This window comes from Grus americana, chromosome 16, assembly GCF_028858705.1.
Source record: "Grus americana isolate bGruAme1 chromosome 16, bGruAme1.mat, whole genome shotgun sequence".
In the NCBI taxonomy this organism is placed as follows: domain Eukaryota; kingdom Metazoa; phylum Chordata; class Aves; order Gruiformes; family Gruidae; genus Grus; species Grus americana.
The window spans coordinates 5,594,295-5,619,986 of NC_072867.1; the positions used below are offsets into that span (position 1 = coordinate 5,594,295).

Below are 25,692 nucleotides of genomic sequence, written 5' to 3' on the forward strand. Positions count from 1 at the left end.
CTCCTCTAATGCCTGGGGCACGTGTGTGCCCCCAAGCAGGCTGTGTATAGGTTGCTGTGATCCCAACATTTTCCTCTTCTGGAATTCCTCATTCTCTCCTACAACAGCAATTTAACATCTCATCTACCTTCTTCCCCTGAGTAAACAGGTTCTCTAAATGTCACTCTCAGGGTTTCTGTGGACACCCGCGCTACTGCTGTAGCAGGGTACCCTCAACTCCCTCATATCAGGGTTGCTGCATCCCCCATCCTTTTTCCTTCTAACTTTAGCTCTTCATTCTCCTCCAGTTCTGCAGAGGTTGCATACAAGCACTGTATTATTATTTATCTGGTGACAGATCTTTCAGTGTGCTCACATGATGACTTTTCTAGAGTGATAGGCAGAGATGAGATAAAGGTATTGGTATGCAAGTGCTATCACCCGGTTGCTTCATCTACAAGTGCAGCGGTATCTAAATTACTGTTGCTCCCCTATTTTTCCCTTTTTGATTTCCTAGTATTTTCACAAATTAGTGGTGTTCTCTCTCCCAGTAATAATAGGAAGTCTCTGAAATTTTTGCAATTGATCAGACAGAGCATTTAGAAGTTGTCCAGTTCCATGAAGTCAGAGAAAAATGATGTCCGGATGAGCATGCAGCCTGACAAGTTTAGCCTTAAACATTATGAAAATCAAAGGGATCCTTTTGTGATTCCAACCTTGAACTGAATGAAGCACAGTGGGATAACCTTCAGTTGGTCTTGGGAAAAAGAGGGTTTAAGTGAGGTTTTCTTGGTGACATCCCACGTGATTTCCAAATTCAGAATAAAGGAAAGGTGGATCCAATGATTTGCATTATTCTCAACCTCCAGATGAAATATGGTACTACACCGAAAACTTACTCTCAAAAAAAGGAGGAATTGTTCTGTATCTATTAAACTCCAGTAACTCTGAAGAACACCTTCCCTGTTCCTCAGTACAAACATTTTACTAGTTTTCAGAATGCAGAGGGGGTTCTGAAAATTGAACTGGGTTTCTGTGCATCAACTGAGTCAGAAGGTGCCATTTCGACACAGCAGCTTTGCAAATATGATTAAAGCCTGAAGCACAATGCTGTGCTCTGTGGGACATATCTGACCCACACACTGCCTTTTCAACCCTCTGCTTTTTCTAAATCATGTACGTTATGAGTGAATAGGAAGAAAATGTGTAAACAAGAACAGAAAAGGTTGTTGCGAGTTCATTAATTCTGATCACTTAATAAGCTGTAAATTGAAGTGCATGAATTCCATTCTCTTGAACGCCAGGATAAATTTGAAGAATCTCTATTGACTTAATTTACACTGATATGCATTAGAATAGTTTCTGGCATATTCAGAATCAAAATAATTATTACAGCAACATTCAAGACCAGAAGGCATCAAGTTCCCACTTAGATAACTAAATGAGGGCCAGACTTACAAAAGTAGAGAATTCACCACATTAAAAAAATAATCTTAATTCTTTTTTAAAGGTAGTGCAGAGGCACAGCCATGGGGCCCAGGCAATTTAGGGTTGCAAGATTGGCCTTAAGAAGCAGGGTGATACTTTGCACCTAACTGATGAGAATACAGTGCTGTGCAAAAGAGTGACTACCGTCCTCTGTACCTGCTTCTTACAGAAGAAAAAGATGAACTGTACACAAGGAGGCAGAACTATTTGAATAACTTTGTTAAGCCAATACTCAGAGTGGTATTGATATGTTTCAGAGCTTCTTTGGTTACAGGTCCCCTCAGAGGTCATGAGGAATCCAGCAGGATATCTTTCTATGCAAAGACAAGCATTGCTTTGGAATTCTTTACTCTGCAGTTAGGATGCTGTCCATAAAAATCTTACACTAACTTTCTGGAGAGATAAAACACTTGTCACCTTCCAGAGACCAGAAAGAATCCCTAACATCTTCAGGAACACTTCTGAAACACTTTCTGAAACAGCGACAGAGAAAGATATCATGGTAGGAAAAGGAATCTGAGAAGTCTCAAAAAAAAAAAAAATTCACTGGAGCTGCTCAGCTGCAATACCAGGAACTTGCCTCTGTCTTCTGTTGCTGCTGGTTTGTCTGCAAGGAAGTCCCAAGAAAGTAGATCTAAAGTGATGCCCTTGAAACATGCAGCTATGACTGTCCGAAAATGATCCGGCGAAACGTCTAGAGAGCTCCTCCTGCCGGCTGTTTTCTTGGCAGTCCGAGTCCAACAGACCCAATTTTCAGTTTGTCTTTTCAGGAAGTTGGAAATGAAGGGAGGCAAAGCTAATGCCACATCCTTCTTATTTGTCATAGCAATAAACCAGCATGATCCCACACTGTCTCTCGTATCACTGCCCCTTTACTCTCTGACTTCTCAGACGGATGGAGATGCTGTGTCTAAAAGGCTGCGGCCAATGCCGGGAGCAGGGCAGCACAGCAGCGGCAGAGGAGCCTGGGGAGCACGAGGAGTGGAGGCGGGCCGGGCTGAGTGAGGGACACAGGGAAAGGACCTCAGTGTAAAGGGGCACAGTGCCACAGTGACCACGCAAGAAGAGCAGAGCAGGTCCAGTGACAGCAACCACATTTGCCAGGAGCCCAGTGACCGTCAGACAAGCCTGTAGGGATGAGCCAGGTCTGAGGCCAAACCAGAAAGTCAAGTCAGGGTCAGGAGCAAGGTCCAAAGCCAGACACGGACATCCCTACGGCCTGCCCCAGATGAGGACTGAGGACAAGAGCAGTTCTGTGCCGTGGCTCCCAAGGGAAGTGGGAAGGCCCCAGCAGGCTTCTCTCAGCTCTTTGGCACACAGCTCTTTTCACAGCACTCTGATGCCAGGTTACACTCCACCGTATCAGGGCAGACCTTGAACACAGGCAGCCAAACCTGTAGGACAGGGGAAAGAGGTTGCAGAATCAGCTGGTGCACCCAGAGCCCTGACAACATGCTGCCCAGCACAGTCAGTGGAGAACATAAGCATTACTTGGAGTGCTGACAAAAGAACCTGGGTACAAACATGCACAAGGGTTGGTGGCATGAAAGATTGACAAACTGTACTTCATCTGTTTCAGGGTCTGATCAGGAACGACCTTTGCAGGGCACTGTATGTGTGCTTTTGTTTTGCCAGTCTGCTTGGAAGCACTTTTTTCTAAGCCAGAGTAAATTTAAAACTGCCACTGGGATGTAACAACAAAGCACCTCTTAAGTTTTTCACCTATAACTTAAAACAGAAAAAAACAAATGTAAACTAATCCTGACTTCCCATTAAAAAAATCCATCCAGACCATATACTCTTTGGTCAAGCGATGTCCCAAAAGAAGAAAGCAGACGAGACATACTGGCATCCCATTCCCTGCCTCCTCAGTGGTGACATTTGCCATAACCTGCATTTGGCTAGGTGTTGCAGGTATGTGTGCCAGTCCAAACTCCCAGCCCTGCCTGCGTAAGGAGGTAAAACATCCTGAGGAGATAAAGCTCAAGTGGCAAGTGAGAACTATCTCCAAAAAAGGAGCTTGTCAAATCAACAGAGGAAGAGTAACCCTTTGGAAAAGGGTGACCGTGATTATCTTATTGAGATACAACAGGGAAAAAAATCAGAGACAGACACAGAGGGGAAGGGAAACAATGTCAGGTGAGCATCCCAGTAGTGTTCCCAGCTGGACTGACACTGATACACTGCTTAGATAAAGCTAGTCTGCCCTGCAAAGGCTGCACAGCCTCAGCAGAGAGCAATGATCTACTGGAAAAAGAACATCTGTTTATCAAAACTGATAAAAAAACATTTCCAGATTATGTAAGCTATTTTGGAAAAAAAAAAAGTCACATTCACAAGAGGGACCTGTAATTTTGCTGAGACGGCCAGGGATATGTTTTGTCTCCTTCTGTATAGAGTATTGAACGTATACAGACTGTTACTAAATGTGGTGCCTCTGCCAAGCAATTGTATTCCCGTACTTTGTATTTCCAGTGTGAAAACTCTAATGAAACATTTTAAACCAAAGCCGTTTCCTTGGAGCTGCCTCTGACCTCCTTCTTTTCCTCCTCTCTCAGCCAAATCTCCCTGCCAGGATGAATTCAGACCTAATGTCTGCTCCTCCCACCAGGCTTTTGGATATGTGACAATATCCTAGTCACTGGGAGCTGTGCCTGCTGGTGTCCATTGTCTTGTGTCCACTTTGGGAGAGGGCTTTTAAGAAAAAGCCCAGAAAGAAATTTATGAAGAGTCCAATGATTTACAGGAATGGCCAACCATGTAGCTAGTTTCAGCACACATCTATCTGAAACTTCTGAGTCCTTAGCAATTAATTCACCAGGTTACAGCATGGGAATGGTTCAAGGCTCAAGAAGAGGCTTTTGAAAGTTAAAAAAAGAAATTGGAATGAGGGACCAATCTCAAAATACTACAGCCCTGTGCATCAGCTACAGCTGTGGTAGGACGCTGGGGGAAGTGCAGGGGGGGACTGCCTACCAACCTGCCACGCAGAGCCTGTTATATTCCCTAACTGAGCCCTCACAGGCACAGAAAGGGGATACACACTGACCAGAGAGGAGCTGCTGGCTGTGCTCCGTGGAATGCATCTGTTCCAGCAGTTCAGTGACGGGCACAGTGCGGATGTGCAGTCTGATCACAGCCACTGCTGAGCACAACCAAGCAACTACATCGTGACACCAATGTCCCAGTGCAATCAGAAGAGATAACATAGGGTCCAAGAAAGCCACTACTTGCAACGGAGATGCTGAGCAGGGGGCATTGCCCAGGTGGAACAGGAGTGGGTCTGTGGGACAGGGGATATAGACCATCAGCCAGGTACAGCACAGTGCTGCTGACGCAAGGCCCTGGATAGTCCAACAGTGATGCTCACGGTATGGTGGGGTACTAACAGAAGGAAAGCAGGTTATATGCCTTATTTACAATCAGTCACAATCTGCGGAGACACTATATGCCCATACCCCATAGTGTCATCTGTGTCTCATTGTGTGATATCCTCTATACTGCCTGCCCTATATAGTTTAGGCACATGAACAAATATACACCATGGTAGAAAGCAAAACTGCTTTCTCTCAACATCTCCAGCAATCACACTGCAAACAGGGTGCAAAAACCTCTGCAGATATCTATCCAATTCCCACATTAAATCTGTAGTTACTTGACAAATGCTTTCATTTAAAGACCAACTACCTGCTAGGAATTCACAACTAGGCTTGAGCCCTTTGTCTACAAACTCTTAACTTTTCTTCTTCTGCCCCCTGTCCCCCCTTCCATCAGTGTTCTGCAATTTGCCAGCCTCCTTTATGTCTCAGTTATGTCTTCACAATGTGAGGCAGGCAGACCCATGTGCCCACAAACAGAAAAGCTCCTCCAGCTCACAATAACTCAGCAGGCTTCTGTGATTTTCAGAGACTGCATTACTGTGTGCCCATGTCTGCTGTCAAATTACTGCCTGGACGCAGGCTCCATGGCTAACCTCAGCCTTACCCCAAACATGAAACTGTCTCTAAGCCCTCAGAAACATTCATCTTCTCTTGCAGCTCTTCTTACACAATGTGATGTAAACCTGGCTGATGCTTCTAGGAAATAAAGAACATGCTTACCCCCCCGAAGACACATTATGATTTTATGTCCTCTTTCCGCAACCTACTGAGAGTGGCTGTGCTCCATATCATGCATTTAAAACACATCAAAACAGATTTGAAAGGTGGACAGTCCTCCTGAGGTTTCTAAAGGAAAATGGAGATAAAAGCCATAAAAAACCCCAATCCTTCACACATAGCAGAGGCTAGAAAATAAAATCTAAACCTAAGTTCATTTTCCTCTTTAGTGCAAGTTCTGGCGGTCCCAGGACTGTTCTAACATCTAACTGCTTGTCATGGCTGCAACATCACAGCAGTGAGGAAAAACCCTGAGCACAGTTAGTCCAACCTCAGCTGCCTTCCCTTAAAACCCCCATCCTGCCCTACTCTGAGGTTGTGAAAAGCCAAGAGTAATCACAAGCTGTTCCTAGAGCCCCTACAAGGGAAAGTTATTCCCATGCCCTGCCTTATTTTAAACACCTGTATGCAGGAAAGATGGCATGCACAGATCACACACAAACCTGTAATTGAGGCAAGATTTTCTCAAGTCATAGATGTTATTGACTGTAATTGCTGTTGTCTGTTTCGACGTTCTCCTCGAGGTGTCTCCACCTCCCATTGCTACAGCACAGCAAAAGAAGTTCCCTGGTGGTCTGCAAAGAAGCAAAAGAGCAAATGGCAAGACAGAACTGACGCTGTTTATATAACGTAAACCCAATTCTAATTCAACAATTCAGAGAAAGTAACATTGTTGCATAAAAAGTAGAGAAAGAGAGACTTCATTGACAGACATTTTGCATATATAAAGCACTCTGTGCCCCAAATCTTCAAAATGTTTTAGAAAAAGGAATACACTACTATTCTTCAGAGTTTTACAGAAAAAGTGAGGCATAAAGCATTCACAGGGCTTTGTCAAAGTAACTGACAATCTACCACCAGAATGAAGAGAAACCAGGCTTTTTAATCCCTGTTACTCAGTTATGTGCATTATTTTAAAGCAGTCCTTGGATTTACTCATTTTAGGGTAGGCTGGGTAAAAAGGAGCACTAAAGCAGAAAGAAACATGTGTTCTACATCTTAAAACAAGATTTTCCTTGTGGAATGGCAATAACGATACCCTGCAGCCTTAGGTTTTCTATGCAGCCATAAAGCCTTCATCCTCTTGACTGTGCTGGTAGCCAGGATAACCCTCGATCCATATTCTATGCCCAGTGCATGCTGCGGGAGGCAAAGATAACAAAGGCTGTGACAGAACTCCATCATGGAAGTCCTTTTGGGCCCCATTTCCATCAGCTCATAAAAGGAACAGCCTGGACCCACATGCTGGGCTCTGCTAAGGCTGCTCCAGGCTGCAGCTCTTCATTTGCAAAAGAAATGACCCATTCATTTCTCTCTGACCTCTGCAGACACTTCAGACTGCTGACCTCCTCTGCCCACGGCCCCCACCACTACCGTGAGCTTCCTCAAACAGGTGCTCCCAGACTAAAACCTCTGCCTTCCCAGGCAAGCTGAACTAACCCAGCTTCCAGAATCCTGTATCAGGGCTCCTGGGGGGCTGTTTGTGCACAGGTTGGGAACGTTCTGCCCTCAAAGCATTTATTTCCTATCCAGAAAAGCAGAGGCCATATAAAAAGGAGGTGCAGATGACAGGATCGAATTTTAGCTGAGTTAACTGAAGTTAAAAAATATACTTGCTTGCGTGCGTGCACTTGACAGCACAGATCTCTTCCTTGCAACTACTGACAGCTGCACTTTGTATTAGTGAGTGGTTGTACAAGCCCCATGGTTCCTGTAGAGAACGAGTGGTTTGTGACTGGGGTGTCCCCGTCCCCGCAGTACGTTTCCAGAGTCAGTTTTGTGTCAGTGCATGAAAAGTGACAGTGATACTTTAGCAGAGGAATCCACGTGCTTGCACTGCATTCCAGGGAAAAACCCCACATCTCTTCAGACATGCTCATCACCCACATTTACCTTGGCATTCACAGCCTTATTTCAAGAGTATCACAATCCATATTGACTTTTGTTCTTAACAGCCCCATCCTAGAGAGATTATGCTGTTTCACAGCCAGGCACGGGGTAGCGAATCTCTTGTCAAAGGTCACAAAGGGATTTGGTGCCGAACTGGGAATTCAGGGCTGGTTTTAAGTCCAAGTTCAGGGCCCTGCTCACTGGACTAATCTCTAGACAATAACATTTTTCTGCTGGGCACAGAAGTGGGAGCTTTCAGGTATGCCAGGAAGAACGCTGAGGTCCTCAGATGGAGTCACAGATACACACAGCACAGACTAATACAGTTTTTTCAATAAAAGTGGCATAAAAATAAAGCAGACTAGGTCAGTTCTTCCACTAGTCTCCAAAGAACACCCAGTTATCAGAATGAACATAACCATCTTTAATAAGTAACCCGGTTTGGAAGCTGAACTGTTTGTTCCAAGTGCCACGTACACACCAGCTCTTGCTACTTGCAGAAGAAGCCTGTGAATCAGAGCCCAAAGTCTGATGCAAGAGAAACTTGGGCATCTCAAGCTGCTTTCCCCAGCAGAGAACAACCCTATTAGTTTGAGAAAGTCCCCTGCCTGCTTTCTCTCTGAGTAATTAAGAGTGAAATCCTCCTCTCTGTGACCCCAATGCTCTCAGCCTAGGCTGATTTACACATGAAAGGAAGCCTCTGAGGGGCTTTCTCCCTTTCACATTCACAACCAGGCAGGACCTATAAATAAAACCTTTCTGAAAACAGGAGCTTTCAAAAAGGTCTGTGTATGCGCGCAAATGTATACCAGAGAAAGGGAATGGGTGTGTGCACTTGAGAATGTGTGTGTGTTTGCATGCATATGTGAAGAGCGGGTGAGAAGAATGTGCATTCATACACCAGCCTGCATGCAAACAAGTGTACTCGGAAAAGCATCTACACGGATGCGCGAGCGTGCACAGGTAGTTGGGAGCACTTACAGGAGCGAGAGGGCACACCCAGGCTGGTTTCCAGCTAGCATGGTTCCAGTGGATGTTCACCCAGGTCAGCTGAGTCACTCTAGAGTTACACTTGAAAAAAAAATGTCAGATTTAGACTCAATTGTGCATTTGAGAGTATGCTTGGGATGCACTTTCCCTCTACAAAGCAGTAAAGTACTTGCAAAACAAAACACCAGAGTTTTACATTGTTTTGGATATAACGTGGGAGGTAAGAGAGAATCAGGTCTCGTGGCATGTGTTCCTGTGGCTTTGATAAAGGTGAGATTTTTAAAAGGCTGCATCTTCTCAACAGTCCAGAAGAGTGAGGCATTTTCCAGGGCTGTCATGGTTTGAGAGTAATTTTTGGCCTGTTGGAACGCAAAACCCCTCAAAGTTTGAAAAACAATCAATGGGGCTGATGCCATGAAAACGAAGGTCAGAAAAACCAAAAAGACTACAACTGCCCTTACAGTAGCTTATAAACACAAAAATGCCTACTAAATATGAATCTGCACTCTCCCTCCCCCGCTGTCCTGTTCGCCCATGTGTCTATGCAGCCAGGATATTTCCCCTTCCATGAGGCCTAAGAAGGACCCACACAGCTTCAGGAAACTGGCAGTTCGTGTGACCCTGCCCTAATACAAAACAGGTGACACAGAGCTCTGAGCCAAGCCAGGACAGACAGCAGGGTTTCGTAAAGCAGGTACTGGTCTGTGAGTCTTTGCCCCCGTTAAGAGGAGGCTTTTTAAGACCTGGCTACAACGTGATAATTTGAGAACTGCAAACCTTTTTACTCCACTACTCCTGACCAGCTGAATCATTCGCTTACAGAAACTGCGTCCGTGCTCTCTGCTAACGCCAGCAGCCGGGCTGCGCCGCTGGAACTGCACCGCTGCTTGGTGGGAGACTCCAGGGCACGAGGTGGGGAGGCAGGAGGGGTGCTGCACCCTGCACCGTTCCGACTTCAGCACTGCTAATCGCAGCTCTTAGATCTCTCCCTTACCCAATTCTTATGCAAACATTTAGAAGAAGCAGGCAGAAAAAAGCACAAAGCAGGGGACATAAGTAGCGCAAAGCCTCACAGAAGCGCACAAAGCACAAAACGTCTCTTCTGCCAGTTCAAAAAACTCTTCCCAGCTACTTGCACTAGGCAGGAGTGTGTGAGCAGGGATGCAGAGCTCCCCTCCTACTGAGCTCGCAGCTAAAGCCCTCCCCCAGTTCCCAGGGTCTTCAAATGAAGATTTGCATAGCACTTCCAGATCATTCCCGAGAGAAGGGACAATGGCTCTCTCAACGCCCTCTTCCACCCTCCCTCCTTCACTTACAAAGCTGATAAAGCCCTGGTGAAAAGGGGAACAAAGGATTTACAGATGGCAGAATATTGATTTCTGCAGTTCCAGGACTACAGGGAGAAGATGAAGAACCCCCCAGAAACTGTGAAGTTTGAGACACAGGCGCTATCTCTGTAGCTGTGTTTGTTAATAGAGTATCTAATGGAGGAGACATTGCTATTTGAGAGATGAGCAGGTCCCCAAAAATTTGAAAATGCAGAGAGATGAGATTACAGTCTGAAGTCCCAGTGAGCACGTTTGTCGTTCCCAAACCTCCTAAACGGAGAGGCACTTCCAGTGAAAGCAGTTTGCCACCAGGCGGGCCAGTCCGGCATTGCTCTGAGAGCCTTCGGCCCCAGCTGACGGTATCGAAGGCTTTTATAAATCACATCTCATCAGTGATTCATGCTGTTATCCGTGTCTTCTTCTCTCCGCTAGCCACCACTGCAGCTAGGAAAAATAAGAAAAAGAAAGGTGAGAGGTGAGTCTTTGGAAAGTGGCCTTTGATTCTGAATTACAGTGGAACCTCCCTATCTCAAAACTCACTAACTTTTACAGCGGTTACCTGAAGGCTGATGCTTCCTGCCTCTGCAAGCATTTCTGTGCTTAGCACATATAAACCCAAGCTTTCTTTTGTGCTGCAAACATTCTTTTTCAGCTTAGCAGGTCACCTCCACCTCTACTGAACACCAGCTCGCTGCAATCGTTCAAATTTTGCTAAACAGAACAGTGATACAATCCAAAGTGTTCAAATCAGGTGCTGCACACCCAGCAGAAGACATTCACTGAGTAACCAAGTCAGACTACAGTTCTAGCCCACACTGAAAACAGCCTTCTCAAAGTGACTTTTTTTTTTCCCCCTTTTACTTTTTCAGAGCTAATTTTGTAGCATTTCTGCACTCAGAAAGCTCCCAAGGATGCTGGGTCTTCTGGAAAAATGTACGTGTTGAAACTTCCTCACAAGGTTGGATTTAGGACCAGGTTTTTAAAGGTGATAAGCTAGTTTCTAATTCAAGTGAGAGGCCCTCAAATAGGTCAGTTGTGGAAAAACTCAGATGAAGTCTCTTCTGTAAGGCAGCAGTGCATACCAGTGAGTACAAGAGGGGGTTCCCACACCACAGGTCAATAACCCAGACAGAGCTACTGAGGCAGTGGCAGAGTCGTCTGTTCATTCACTGATATTTACCCCACACCTTTGTAAAAACACACGGTGTCAGGATGACTGCAATCATCACAGGGATAATAACCATTAAATATTGCACAGTTACATGTATTTCATACAACTATATAAAAACATTCTTCACAATACTCTTAAAATATCTAGGTTTCTTCAAGTACCTGTCATCTCAATGAGAAGAAATTTTTCACATGGAATCTTTTGTGTCTTCTAGCAGTCACTCCCAATTTACACCACATATTTAAATAAGAGGTGAATCAGACTCATTAGACTCCTGACACACCTAATACAGAGATTAATCACAGCTGTTGGGATGATAAAGCCTAAGAAAGTCCCATTTTAAATCAGTATAACCCAGACCATAATGAAACTGCCATCATACTCAGGTAGAGGACAGTCCTGAACTCTCCACAAGCCCCTTGGAGCTCCATGGGTGGAAGAAATGCTCACAAGGAACTTCTTTTAACCGGGGGCAGCTGTGCTAAGAGTTGCCACTACTTCATACTGCTCTCTGTGAGCATCTTCTTCTGAAGAGCATTTTCAAGACTGTCAGAGGAATGAAGGTATCAGGGACAACAAGGGAGAAGCTCACCTTGGCTCCTCTCACCTCCTGCCAAGCACTTGCATGTTGTCTTTTGAGGCTACTGCAGCAGCACAGCTGACATTCTTTTTATTTTAGAGACTACCACTTTACGCTTCTTTCCTCACCCTAGACAGAAGTTTGCTTCTTGTTTTGCTGACCTTTTTTTTCCTCTTTTGTAACCATTGTTGTCCATTGCTTACTTATAGTTCTCTTTGCTACAAAGAAGTAGTTTTGTTTTGTAGTTTATAGCTCCTGCTATAAAAACAACACTCGTGATTTGCTTTAGGATACAGAAATTAATCTTGGTTTCATCACTTAAATATTATACAAAGTAATTCTTGCATCTTCTGTTCCCAAGAAAAGTCACATGCAAATTCCTTTTTTAAAGTCTGATACTACATATCTCATAAGCCTGAAGCCAAAGGATGCAGGTGGAGAAAAGCAAAATCTACCTCAAATGGGGACGACTTAATGACATAACATTCCCAGCCTCATTCAGCAAAGCAGCTAAGCGTGCACACAGCAAGCTGCAGTGGTTTCAGGTCTGTACTGTACAAAATGCATCATGTCAATGAAGACAGAATAATACTTCTGTAGGTACACACGATGCCACCAGGGAATAACTTGTCCTTTCAGTATGAAAGCAAGACTGTTCTTAAAATAAATTACTAAATTAAATAATATGAAAACAAATTGCTGGAAGAGGTAATTGTGATTTAAAAAATAAAGAGAATAACAAATAAACCAAAGTACTTAGCTTACACTGCAAAGATACAATAAACATAAACAACTGAGCAATATTTTTATGCCAAGGTATGTTTCACAACAGCTTTCCAAGATCCAGGCCACCTTACCATTCCTATATGCTACACAGTGAATTCAGACACGAGTCCTTCTCCAGGTGACAGAAAGAACTCACACTCCCCAGCAGCAAACACAGGTCCCTACCATCACCAACCATGCCGTAACAGCAACCCAGCCATGCCACGTGCTCTGACCTTGCCAAGGGAGAAGCAATCAGTTTTGTGGGACAAGGTGAAACATGGACCTGGCCAGAGCAGCGCTCCATAGTAACATAACCCCAAACCAGGGTGGAGCTCTCGCACTTTCCTTCAGTTCCTCTTCATCTTTCACTTGACAAACCTCCTCCTCCTCCTTCCACAAAGACACATACCTTGTTAGGAGGAAGATGCAATTCCTTCATCATCAGACCAGACCTTTCCATACCCCTTCCTCAAAGCCCCATTTCTCTACTTTCCCACTTGGTCTGTTTCACTCTCTACATCCATCGCAGGATGGGTTTTCTTGTTTCACTGTGGTTTTAAGTGCTTGAAGCCATCTGCATGGCTTCTCCCAAAGGTCAAACAGCCAACCACCAGGCTCCAATAAAGAATAAAATAATAATAATTATTTGTAAATTAATTATTATTTTTTCTTGAGATCTCATGTTTATTCAAGTGATGTTATTATTTCAGCATTATCACCCCAGGAATCCACATAATTGAAAACACACCAGTGGTTACAAAATTGCATTTCATTAATGGTAAACATCATTTTACTGTCATGATTGAAACAGTTTTTATATGGCAGTGATGGGATTGGTCCCCAACATGAAAAAGTCACATTAACAAATCTAACAGCCTTTCTCTGCTGTTGCATAAAAGAAACTCAAATACAGCTGCACACTGATGGGAAATTCCACACAGGTGGCCTAGGTGACAGTCCTGGGATCCTACACTGACCACAGAGTCCCTGAACCTCATTCATGGACGGCCACGCTGGCAGACCTCCCTCCCCGACTGCCTCTGCACGCGATGCCATACATCAGTAGGTTTCCTCCTGCTCCAGGGAGCTGTGTGGCCACAGGTGCCATCCACACCGGGTGGAAGCCAGTACAAATCACTGCAGACCCCCTTCTCTGTGCCCCAGCCCGACAGCCCCTCGACAGCCCCTCGACAGCCCCTCGACAGCCCCTCGACAGCCCCTCGACAGCCCCTCGACAGCCCCTCGACAGCCCCTCGTGGCTGCCCCAGCCCCACGGTCCCCTCACGCTGGGAGGAGGCCAGCGCTCCCCCACACCCTCCTCATCCCACGGCGGCGGGGCGGGGCCACCCTCAACCAGCCACACACCTCCCCCGCCCCTCACCACCAAAATGGCGCCCATTGCCCCCTCCTTTAACGACACACCACGGCGCGTACGTCACTAACGGATCCACCCTCCCACGCCCCTCAAGGATGGCGCATGCGCAGTATGGCGGCCTCAATCGCCGCTCAAGGTCAGGCTCGCGGTGGGCGCGGAGTGCGCATGCCCGGTTCCCTGTCGGCCGCCGTCGGTTCCGGTTCCGGTGGGCGCCCGCGGACGCTGAGAGGATGGCGGCGCTCGGAAGGGTCTCCCGGCTGCTGCTCGGCGCCACCGCCCCCCGCTCCCTGCCGGGGCGGAGCATGTCGGCCGTAGCCCACGAAGGCGGCGGAGGTAACGGGTCTCTTCGGGGCGAGGGCGTAGCTTGGGCTCGCGGTCGGCGCGTCGCTGTCCTTGACAGCCGCTGCCCTTTGCTGCGGGGCCGGGGCGCTCGGCAGGCTCCGGCGGTGTGGGCTCCGGCGCGGGGGGCGGCAGTCTCCCTGGGAGAGCTGTGGCTTGAACCGTGAGCCCCGGATCCCCGCAGGAGAGGGGAGCTCTCTCCTCTCCCTGAAACCGGGGAGGAGACCTGCGCGCTGGGGAGGGACGTGGCGTCATTCCTCGTTAAGGTACTGACCGCATTTAACGCGCTCTCAGGTCACTAACGCTAATGGAAATGTGACTTGTTCTAATTCGTGTAACGCTTTCTACTAGCCCGCCTGTGGAAGCTCTTGACCTTCGTGGTGGCTCTGCCCGGGGTTGGTGTTTGCATGCTGAACTGCTACTTGAAAGGGCAGCACGAGCACGAGAGACCCGAGTTTGTTCCTTACGCTCACCTCCGGATCAGGACCAAGGTACGTTTGCCTGCTCTGTTTCAAGGCTCTCTTTTTTGTTTCTGAGACAGCAAAAGAGTTTTTCAGAGCTCTGATGAAGGACCTGTGGTATTCACAAGCCTCCCCACTGCCAAGTAATCCTGCTGTCTTGCTGAAAAACATTTCAGTCCTAGAGCTGCTGTACTTACCTTAAACTAAAAGCTAACGGACGTGATCCCAAATTTTCAAAACTGGGGTCCAATAGTATAGCGCAGTTGATATTTAAGCAAGAGCAAGGATCTTGTCTAGAGACAGGGAGACTGTTTTCCAGCTCTTGCTTCCTGCAGTCTGGGAACATCAGCGCATCGTGCGAATCCATATTGCTGTTGGTTTCCTGTGCTGTATGGATCTTTCAGTGAGCTGCCACTGGCTCATTCTCCTCCTTCTTTCAACAGCCTTTCCCCTGGGGTGATGGGAACAAAACTCTATTCCACAACCCCCGTGTTAATCCTCTCCCAACCGGTTATGAAGATGAAAACTGAGATGTTGACCACAGCCAGAACGTTGGCTCTTCCTGTCTTGGACCAGAATGTTGTGCGGGAACCATCATTTAGGGAACCATCACTTATAAAACTCCACATTCCTTCTACGATGAAGCTGAATGGTATTGTGGCCTCTGTCTGTACATGTGTAGAGGTCCTTTAATAAACAACTCTGAACTTGAATTTAGGATTTGACTTTTTTGTTAATCTGAATCCTTAGAAGTTCTTTAGTTCAGTGTTTGATTAAAACATTGAGGCTTCCCACAGGATGCAGCGCAGGAGTTTGGGGGTTTGACTGCCTGAATATTAATACCTTCTCCTGTATCTGTTAATGCTAACAGGAATGCATTCGGCATAGGACATTACTCAATTTCATATTCCTCATGTCTGGTTTAACTGTTCACTGTAAACCCACAGCTCACAGCCAGATGAACACCTATCAGGCTATTACTGTAGATTAAAATTCAGTATATACTGAAGCACATTCTCCAGAATCAGCTATTGCACTATTTATTAAGTCATGAAGGCAATTTTCTCTTAGCCCCTTCTGGGGGAGTGAGTGCAAGCAAAGATGTTAATTAAGCTCTGCGCACTTTCGAATCTTCAGCTCTCAAATTTTCTAGTATATCAGCACATATGTTGTTCAGTATTCTGCTTTTTATCAAGCTGCAGTCTGGTTGTACAAAGTCTCTCATACAGGTGTTAAAAATGAAAACACAGGTTTTGCTCCATTGCGTACGTCTGTAATACATACTGTGTCACTCAGAAGCTTCTTAACCTAGAAGAGCTTAATTATCTTCTGTAGTTAACAGCCAATTCTAAAGCCCTGAGTCTGCTCCAGTACAGTATTAATTTTGAACTTTTTCTTCTCTGCAAGTCAACCATTTTCCAATTCCTTCTGCAACTTCTATGGTTTTTTGCATGGTATAAAAGAGAGGGCTATGTCTTGGCTATCATTAATACCTTTTTTCCCAAAAGGAAGGATGCAGCGGCTGACTTGGCACCTTGCTGCTGAAAGGAGTGATGGATGGCAAGCAAGCAGCTCACAGTGGGCACTGTGGGAAACCCCTCCCCATGCTTCAATGCAATTTATTTCATTCACTTAGCAGTAAAATGACTGCTAAGACAAGCTTTTCTGTGTTAAAAGCACAGAATAAGGCACTGATGGGCACAGTTGTTTTAAAGTTGACAAAATTGCTCTGCACTTACTCCTACATGAATATCACAGAAAAGCAAACTTTTCTTCAGTTACTTCTTAAAAAACAAAAACAACAAAACCTGCATACTCACAGTCCCCAAAATGCTATTTACGGTGCCCTTAGTAAGACCTTTCCCTTTATTTACTATTTTTCTTTGTACCTGAGTGACCCAGCAGTTGAAGTGTCAACAGCTTGTTTGATTATTTGTTTAGCCCCTGTACTGACACAGCACTAGAATAGGAGTGTGGCTAACTTGGGCTACCCAACTGCCATTGCCAAAGACATGGGGAACAACAGCCCCGCTTTGCTGCAGTTCCTCTTCTGCACAGCTCTCGCACTACTCACAGTGTTTGGGGTCATTATGAGGGGCTGTGGTGCAGACAAGCCAGTTATGTCTGAGAACTGCAACTTTTTTTTTAATTAAAAAAAAAAAGTAAAACCTCTGAATGATCATTCAGGTAGTGCTTAAAAGCAAAGAGAACAAAGCTCACTTTTTTCCTCCCTGTAATTCTAGGAGAATTAGGAAGTTGATATCTCTTTTGTTGTATTTTTTACTCTTTCACCTGTGTTGGTGTAATGAGAGGGGACAACTTTTCCCCATCTCTGTATGAGGATCAATGGAAGTCTCTGCCCCTGCCACAGCACTCACAGGGCCACTGGACAGCATGGATCCTGATCTCTTGCTTCTCTTCCAAACACCCTTCTAGTTGCTGCAAGCATTTCTGCCATTTACAAGCCAGCACAAATAACTTCTGTTTGCTGTCCTAGGTGTGAAGTACACACAGTTGAGAAGCAGCTTCGTGAGCAGGTGACATCCCCAAGCAGCAGCTGGGGCTTTTCACATCATCAGCTGTCAAGCCTCAACCCAATGTTTCCCTCACTCAACACATGCTTTAACTACCACAAGCAAAAGTCTAACAGTGATGGTGGCCAGCCTGGTGCTTTGTGGTTGTGTAGGAAGGGACGGCCAGGTCTGCGCTGCAGCCTTACTGCAGGAATGCATAATGCTAAAGGAGAGAGAACTCCAGTTCAGGATTGTTTCAGTACCTCAGAAAAGGCTGAAGGAAGCAGCCTTTGCATTAAAAGTGTTCTCTTCGGCTTCTGTTGCAGGCTACCTCCATCCCTCCTAGAGGTCACAATCAGATTCTACTGGACAGTTACCTACTTGAACAAAATATAACTTGGTTATATTTATTTTAGCGAAGTTATTGCAGGTCCAATAGAGTGCTTTTTTACCATCTCTGTTGCTGATACAAAACAATACTTTAGCCCCTCAGCATTCAAGATCATATAAAACAAACTTCTTCCACCAAAATTCAGCAGCATAGAGACAATACAAAGTAAATCAACCTCTTTCATAGTCTTTTTGAACACTTTCAAGTGTTATATAAATAAGCAAGGGAAAGTGGTAATAAAGCAACTACTACCTCAGCCCACTCTAATAAGCATTTTCCCATTATAGAGTACATTCAATAGGAAGTTAGTTCAAACAGCTTTTCACGCTGTTAGATGCTGAACCACCACCAAAATTCACTCAAAAGGAGGCAGTAGTTACCATATGATCCAGTCTTTTTTTCTTTTTTTTTTTTGGTGGCTGTTTGTTTTCACAAGCAGATACGGTTCCTTGCTTCCTAGAAAGCAGCTTAACAAAAGCCTAGGTGGCATCTAGGCTTACGCCTGGTGATGTTGCTTAGCCCAAAGGCTCATATTAGTGACTCCCATCCATACAGTTGGGGTCAAGAGGAGTTTTCAGTTTTTCCTTTGTTTGGGCCCATGAACTCCAGGCCTTCAATGGGTATGTCCTTTTCCTTGATCGCTTTCTGAAAAGAAGAAAAACAAAAACAAAACCAAAAAGTTAAACATGACATGTCTTTGTAGTGTTAAGTGATGTAATCTTTGGTACAAAACACGATCTAGAAAAAGTAGCCTTAAGACTGGTTTGGATAAAGCTTCAATATTAGAGATGCTCAAGTACATACTAAGAACTCATGCTGAACTACAATCCAGATCCTATCACATAAAGTACTACAGCCTCTAAACCAGCAGGCTTAAGAAGTTACATTAACGAGAAAAATACAGTAAAGGACACTTATAGAATATTATACGCCACCACCGGCAGAAAGAAGAGACGAAAGGAAACGTGGAGCAGCACACTGGGGTGCGCAGCTGCGGGCGGAGGCTCCTCCTGGGGCTACCAGGAGAGCGATAAGAAGAGCAAGTCCGGTGGAAGAACGCTTGGGGCGGAAAGCGAACGGGCAGAACTAGGAGCGGCGTGACGGTACTCATGTCTCCGCGGCAACGCACCTGCACGCAGAGCTGGTAGCGCTTGAAGAGCTGCCCGCAGGGGTCCCCGGCGCTCTCGCCCTTGAGGAACTTCTCGGCGAACCAGCGGTTGAAGCACTGGTCGTACTCGCGCTTCAGCTCGGTACACGCCTCGCCAACGCTGTTCATGGCGGCGACCGAGCGCCCGCCCGCTCCCTGTCACCGCGCCGACCCCGGCCCCGGCGCCGCTCTGACGCGCTTCCGGCGCGGGGAGGTGACGTAGCGGGGCACCGCCGTGAGCGCGAGATGCGGGCGCTGCGCCTCGGCCGGTGGCTCCAGGCGGGGGGGCTGCCGGTCCCTCCTGCCCGGGCCGTGCTGACGGCGCCCGGCACGTCCCCCGCGCCGGTTCCCCCGCGCCCGGCGTGGCAGCACGGCGAACCGCGGCCGACCCCGCAGGTAGGGCAGCTCAGCCGGGGGAGAACGAGAGGGGACAAGAGCGCAGCCCCGAAACACGGCTCCGGGCGGTTCCTCCTGCCGCCCCCCTCCGCCTCGGGCGCCGTTACCGGAACGAGCGCCAGCTCCGGTTTGCCCTTCGCTAGGCGGGAGATTATAAGGAGGAGAAAACAGGACTTCGATTAAAGTTAGTTTTCCAAGAAATGACCGTGTCCCAGCAGACGTAAACTCGGGGGGGTGCCATGTAACGAGTTCTTAGTTAAAAGAAGAAAAATAGCACTATACTGAACTTGCTCACCTTTGCCACCTTTGTACAGCAAAAAGTGACGGTGGAAGTGCTGGATCACTTGGAACACCTGGCCTTGGTTGATTTCCGTGATGCAGAGGGCGTTGAGCGGCTGCAGAAAGCAATCCAGTTTGCTGATCAGCTTCGTGATGTGAACACCGATGGCGTAGAACCCATGGATTCGGTCCTGGAGGACAGGTAATGCATCACAATCAGCAGCCTCCTTTTAACTACTAACATATCAAACTATTTGTTTCTGTAACTTTTTTTTCCTGGGTATCACCCTGGTTATGCATTTGGCCCCTTTGCTTACAAAAAAGTCTTACCATGGTTTTGTGTGGAAGGAGGATTATGTTGGCACCCATGACTTTTATGTGTAAGCGTAGCAAAGATGAACTCCAGCTCCTTTGTGTATCTTACTTGTCGTGAATGGTCTGCACACGCTGCTCCCCAAATACCTGTCAGTGGCATTCTTAGTTGCTTCAAAATGTTCCAATACTTAATGCTTACTTAAGACCTAAACCAGGTTTAGAGATAAGCCACACTTCCTACTTCATATTCATAGAACAGCTTAAAGACAAGCTAGTAATTTTTCTAGTAATCTTTGTTCTTCAGGTGTCTGTATCTCAGAGATGATGATGTTACAGAAGGCAACTGCACGAATGAGCTGCTGAAAAATGCCAGAGAGAAAGTAGAGGAATATTTTGTAGCCCCACCAGGTATTATTTTGCTTATAAAAATATCTTAATTTTGCTTGAATTAACCTGAGGAATATAACCTGCCATAGCTGCGTTTACTTTCAGAAATACTAGCTAGTAATAAGGAAGTACTAAAATAAGTAACTGCAGCCATCTGTATAAAACACTGCACTCTATTGGTCCCAAAGCAGAACAGAAGCTCACCGTACTCTGAGGTTACTGCGCATATTGAGTGATTATTTACAGGAGGTCAGACAGGATTTACTTTCCTTACTTGTTCAGGAAATTTAAGCTGCCTGTACATAACTTAGAATAAACCAGAGAAGCAGTTTTGTGCTAAGTTGTGCTGTCCAGAAGGTAACCTACAGCTGGTCTCACACAGCTTTCTTTTTGTTTTCTATCAGGTAACATCCCTCTACCAAAGCTAGAAGAACGAGAGACTATTCTCCAGAGCTCTTAGCAAAAGCCCAGAACTCAAACACCATTTTGGTATTTTATTTGGGAAGATGAAGTTTTGTGTAGTCACAGCTGAAATACCCCAGCATATATTTTCATCAAGAGGAAAACGAGAGGTTGGAAGCCTGTATTTGCCTATTTCTCACCTTTAGCTCGACGCTGGCTCTGCCCCTGTCAGAAGTAACCAAGTCTGTTACAGAGGAGGAGTCTGCAACATCGCTGAGTGCCTCTGTCATGTGCAGATGGAACTCCGATTTTCATTATGGAAGAAAAGGCACTTTGATAATATGATTCACTCAAATATTTTGTTTCTACTGAATATTTCCATTTTATCTCTATGCTCCATGTCTGTATGGGTTACCTCCTATTTCCCACGTTGTATTTTTATTCTCACAAATTAAATACCTGGAGTTGTACATAATTTAAGAAAGTACTTTTCAAGCACAGAAATAGCTGTGCTTGAAATAAATCTTTGCCATAAGTATTTGTGTCCACCAGACATGTATCTGTAGTGGCACCAGCAATATTTTCTGGATTAAACCATTTTTCCATTTCAAACAAAGCACTGCAGTTGTTTGTGTTACTTAAAATATCCTGTGTGGCTAAACTTGTTGTAAATAAAGAATATAATTACTTGTGAACTTGGCATTTTTTGTTCTGTTAGCCCAGTGAACTAAATACGCACTATAATTGTTATTTTTTTGTTGGAACATTTTATAGAAATACAAGTACCCCAGTATGGGGTACCCTGTAGTGTTGCAGACAGACATTGTTAGGAGGAAGCTAGCAACAGCTTTATTAGAAGCAGCAGTAACTTTCCTTCCTGGATGATGCCCCATCCACATAGAGATTTAAGAATGTAGAATTATTTATTCCAATTTTCATTATCTTTTCTTGTGCATCGAGTTACACCCTGAGCCACAGTGGAATTTTCTTCAGAAGTGCTAGAAAAGACCCCTGAAGTTACTGTAATAGGATACTACTAATCACCAGTTCTGAGTCAGCTCTTACAGCTCTTGAGAGCCTGACAGGAGAAGGAAAGTAAGCTCCTCCATGACTCTGCAGGCACATGCTTCCCCTGAGGGCAGAAACTCACCTCATGAGATTGTAGCTTTATGTCATCCAGCTTACACAGTGCATGTTCTGTAACTCGTTGCAGAGAAAAGCCATTACTCCTGTCTTTCTGTACTTCCGCATAATAAACGCCACCAGCTTGGTGCAAGTGTCCCTTCAGGTCCTGCCTGCTGTGTGATAAAGGAAGTCCTGAGCATAGCCATAATAACTATGCCTCCTATGAACTGCATCTTCCACATGCCTGTAAACAACAGGTAATATAAATTAGAGATTAATGATACACCTGCCTTATTTCTTAACATCTCAAAAGTCCACCAAACATATTAGAAGTATAGTTTGAAAAACACTGAAAAAAATACTGAAGAGTTTGAACAGTACTGGTACAAGGTTCAGCCATTAGTGCCTTGCTCTTAATACCGTGTGTACAAACTGCTTTGACAAGCTCCTTCCTGGGCCGTTCATTTTGTGCCACGTATTTAATGGAAAACCTGAGGCTGAGTGAAAAGGAATACAGCTGCCTTTGTTGGTATAAGAAATCACAGCCACTGGGTAGGATCCACTTTCACTCACTGCTCTGAAAGGTTGCATGTTTGGTAAGCTTTGAACTGTTGTTTTTTCTGGAACTGATTTTTTTTCATATTTCTCTGGCAGAAAGTGAGAGAAAACACTTGTCCTCTTATTTGTGCAGTTACTTCATTATTTAAGTCTCCATAATATACACACATACATATATATATATATGCATAAAACATGTAATTATTAAGATACTTGAATTCTTTCAAGGGTGATGAATTAAAGTCATTATCTAACCCCACTAATCTAATTCTCTGCAGAGCTGTAACACTGTAGTAGTGCTTTAGTCTCAGGCTTTTCAAGACTCAGACCCTGCAAATGCTACAAGTTTTACAAATATACAAGCTCAGCCTAAAAGTAATTTATGATGAATCATATAAAAATCACAACAAGGAAGGACCTCAAGTCACGCCATACAACAAGCACATTAGCAGAGTATTCCCATTTTGAGAAATCCCCACTTTTGTATCCATTTTGGCCTCCTCCTCTGACCATCAGAGAGAACGGGGACAATGTTACTTACATAGAAAAAGGAAGAGGAATTTGAGAGTGAACTGCACGGCCGCAGGAGCTTCCAACACAATATATCAGCAAGTAACTATCTAAAAGCAACAACCAAACCAACAGTTTGGACAAGGGTGATGCTACATTCCCAATACAGCACAGGTTAAGCTTAAAACTGCCAGTTCACTGCTGCTCCCTTACCCACACACTCCAGCAAGAGAACAGACTGCCTGATACTTGTTCCCCACAGCCCAAACTGCATTAGAAGTGGAAAACACACATTTCCTTAATGAAGGGGTTTGTTGCAGCTTCACCGCTAATGAGTGGATTACAGCCCTGACTCAGACACCTGCAACCACCAAAACAGAAACCCTAACAAAGGCCAGATGAGCTACCTATGGGGCAGAATACGTGAGTGCCTCAACCTGCCCTCAGCATGCCTAATGGGGTGGGTGCTGCGCCCCACGGGATGGTGCGAAGCCCTACTGGGTCCCGGCTGCACCCTGAGGTGGGGACGAGACGCCCTTCATGGTGCCGGTTCACCTGCTTTCACCGCAGGGCCTTAACATGCAAGTGGGTCTGAATCTGGGTCGGATCTTTACAGTATTCTGCCACAATGCAAGTTATAAACCCTGGCAAGTGAATAAATACAGTTAAGGACTTGTGTAATAAAATTGCTACCTGTAAATTCCTTGTAACTGCAGTGAGGCAAACATAATGTATATATGCGAAATAACTCATCTTTTCTCAGTGGTTAACAGATACAGCAAAAAGAAAAAAAATAATCTGTTTGGTTAAAAAAACCCCAACAAAACAACAAAAGGAGGCCAGATTCTGAGATGATGTAAATGCATCTAGTTTCCCTGGAGACCACGGAGATAACTTGACTTACACCTGCTAAGGTTTTTCCACTACTATGTAGATCTGTAACATATAAAATTGGATTAGAAGCCCTAGCATATAGATTCCAGGTTTACAAAGAAAATTTCAAGATGGAGATTTCTTCAGTTTTATGAAAAAAAAAAAAAGAACATGGAAGTTGTTTTATTGGTAATAATTATTTTATGTTTTGATAGTAACTAGCAGCCCCAGGAAAAATCTCTATTAGATCTAGTGATACAGTATTCAACACAGAGGAAAACAAAACAAAACAAAAAGCCTCAACTGCAAAGTGCTTACAATCTAATCTCCATCTGCAAGAGGGATCTCATGATATGCCTTATCCATTACCCAATTTTCTTCGGCACCTCCTCTACTCCAGCTATCACCTCCTATGTGTATTTGTTCTGCCTTCCCCTGCAGCTCTGTCCTGAGGGAAACTATACTTTTATATTCTAGATTAACAAGTAAGGCTGTAATATTTCTCTTTAAAGCCGTGTATCTCAGGCTTTAATGTTTCTCGTTAACGACATGTATCTCACCCACACTGACATTTCCTGCAGTCGTCATCACATCTGTTCCTTCAGCTAACCATTTCTTAATAAATGCACAGAAATCCGCCTGCAGCTACCAAACACAACCACCTCCTCAGAGATTCATGGGTGTTTCTAAAGTTCATTGTAAGCACTAGGAAGATTGTTAAATGGTTCAAGTCTGTCAGTGCAAAACTATCTAGTACTCAAAGAACTATTGCTGGTGCTGCAGATACTACACACAGTTCTGTAAATTAATTGCTTACTGTGGCCCTGAGACTATTCAAAGCTTCTTCAAGTTGCTAGCACACAAGGTCCCTTTCATCTGCTGCATTAAACCAGATAAATTCCCTTAATTTCATAACTTTCAGAGTTGTCCCTAACACATGCTCCTGACGCAAGACAGAAAGCAAAGCTGTGAATTGCATCTCTTCTAATTGGAATGCTAAAACCTGGGAGCTAAAATCAGAAGTTATTTCTGACATACTTTAGAGTGACATAAGTACGTTATCCAGTTTTAATATTGTGGGGACGGTATATTATTCTGAGGTTGCCTCAGAGCTTGCAAAAGCAAAAGGTTGCTTGCAGTTATGCTACTTTTGCAATGAGTGATGCTGAGCAGGTAACTATATTGTACTAACATAAAAAATATTTGCATTTCAAGTGAGGTGGATGACTGCTCTCAAGTTTTTTATTTCTACAAGGAAATGGCAGTCCCACCAACCAGTATTTGAAAACCTTTCTTTTAAGTTATCCTGTGCTGTTTGCTATAGACATATTTCAGAGTCCTGTTATTAATAGATCACCAGCTCTGGAAGACTCAACAGCAATTTTCTAGCTGCTGACAAGAGCATAAGCAGAAAGTGCCCCAGGGAGAGTGAAACTAACAAAACAGAGCGCTGGGGATCTCCCAAAACATAAGAAAATGGAAGAGGAAAGGGAAAGGGAAAAGGAAAGGGAAAGGGAAAAGGCAAGAGTTGCAGAAATGGTGAGGTCTGCAAAAGATGCCTTAAATGACATGCAAGAAGTCTAATGGACTCAGTTCACTGAAGGAACAAAGTTTAGAGCTCGCATGATCATACTTGGTAAACATGGGTAAAAGATTTCTATCAGAGGTCACTTAGTCTAAAAGATAAAGGCAAATTGAAAACAGACACATGAATGGGAAAGATGATCCAGTGCCATTTATGGAACTCCTTCCCTCGACATGGGTGGGCTTTCCTCTCAGTAAGGGGCACCTTTCCACAAGAGCTATCCCAGCTCCAAGAGAAACAAGGCCTGTTGCAGAGATTACCGGGTTAAATTCTGTGCCTGTGATCTGGGCTGAGGTGGGTAATAAAATGGCCTTTGGGGCCCAACTATCAGCTGTGGAAAGGTGTTTTACAGAAACTGGTAGGCAGATTAAAACGCATTGCAGACAGCGTACTTGAAGGAACGAGTGTTTTGGCCCAGGATCGCTAGACGATGCCAGAGTAGCACGGGAGCCAGGACTGGAGGCTTTCCGTACACGGCCGAAATCTGCATTCACGTCCCCAGTAGCGTGCGCTCCGTCGGACGTGCGGGGCGTGCTCCCGGGTACCTCACCTGCATCCCGCGGCGGGGATCCGGGGCCGCCCCGGAGGCCCCGCTCCCGCCGAGCCCCAGGCTGCGCCCACACCGCCGCCGGTCGCTATGGGAACGATCGCGGGCGCGAAGCATGCCGGGCGGAAAGAAAACGCA

At 45.2% G+C, this 25,692-nt stretch overlaps 3 protein-coding genes and 2 long non-coding RNA genes across 8 annotated transcripts; 2 read left to right on the forward strand and 3 right to left on the reverse strand.

Annotated features, from left to right (window-relative positions):
• Window positions 1–1,349: 1,349 nt before the first annotated feature.
• On the reverse strand, window positions 1,350–13,769 carry LOC129213741 (uncharacterized). 3 transcript variants are annotated; one of them, XR_008579519.1, is made up of 6 exons: window positions 13,733–13,769; window positions 10,061–10,276; window positions 8,496–8,585; window positions 6,068–6,199; window positions 5,568–5,693; window positions 1,350–2,861 (listed from the first exon to the last, which is right to left on the reverse strand). It is a non-coding gene; the product is annotated as an uncharacterized LOC129213741 (long non-coding RNA). The 3 variants fall into 3 exon arrangements; XR_008579520.1 differs by lacking the exon at window positions 13,733–13,769 and adding an exon at window positions 11,596–12,171 and having other exon boundaries at window positions 10,100–10,276; XR_008579518.1 differs by lacking the exon at window positions 13,733–13,769 and adding an exon at window positions 11,596–12,171.
• A 130-nt stretch (window positions 13,770–13,899) lies between these two features.
• LOC129213712 (cytochrome c oxidase subunit 6A1, mitochondrial) lies at window positions 13,900–15,239 on the forward strand. Its single transcript, XM_054844304.1, has 3 exons — window positions 13,900–14,059; window positions 14,417–14,556; window positions 14,970–15,239. Exons 1-3 carry the CDS (start codon window positions 13,957–13,959, stop codon window positions 15,054–15,056), a joined length of 330 nt encoding a protein of 109 aa, XP_054700279.1. The 5' UTR covers window positions 13,900–13,956; the 3' UTR covers window positions 15,057–15,239.
• A 2,193-nt stretch (window positions 15,240–17,432) lies between these two features.
• Window positions 17,433–18,706, reverse strand: TRIAP1 (TP53 regulated inhibitor of apoptosis 1). Its single transcript, XM_054844307.1, has 2 exons — window positions 18,560–18,706; window positions 17,433–18,075 (listed from the first exon to the last, which is right to left on the reverse strand). The coding sequence occupies exons 1-2, from the start codon at window positions 18,704–18,706 to the stop codon at window positions 17,992–17,994; spliced, it is 231 nt and encodes a 76-aa protein (XP_054700282.1). The 3' UTR covers window positions 17,433–17,991.
• A 70-nt stretch (window positions 18,707–18,776) lies between these two features.
• Window positions 18,777–21,051, forward strand: GATC (glutamyl-tRNA amidotransferase subunit C). The gene is made up of 4 exons (XM_054844303.1): window positions 18,777–18,973; window positions 19,288–19,454; window positions 19,872–19,975; window positions 20,359–21,051. Exons 1-4 carry the CDS (start codon window positions 18,824–18,826, stop codon window positions 20,412–20,414), a joined length of 477 nt encoding a protein of 158 aa, XP_054700278.1. The 5' UTR covers window positions 18,777–18,823; the 3' UTR covers window positions 20,415–21,051.
• On the reverse strand, window positions 19,308–25,638 carry LOC129213716 (uncharacterized). Of its 2 annotated transcripts, none has more exons than XR_008579505.1 (3): window positions 25,558–25,638; window positions 21,507–21,725; window positions 19,308–19,443 (listed from the first exon to the last, which is right to left on the reverse strand). It is a non-coding gene; the product is annotated as an uncharacterized LOC129213716 (long non-coding RNA). The 2 variants fall into 2 exon arrangements; XR_008579504.1 differs by lacking the exon at window positions 25,558–25,638 and adding an exon at window positions 25,400–25,548.
• Window positions 25,639–25,692: the final 54 nt, after the last annotated feature.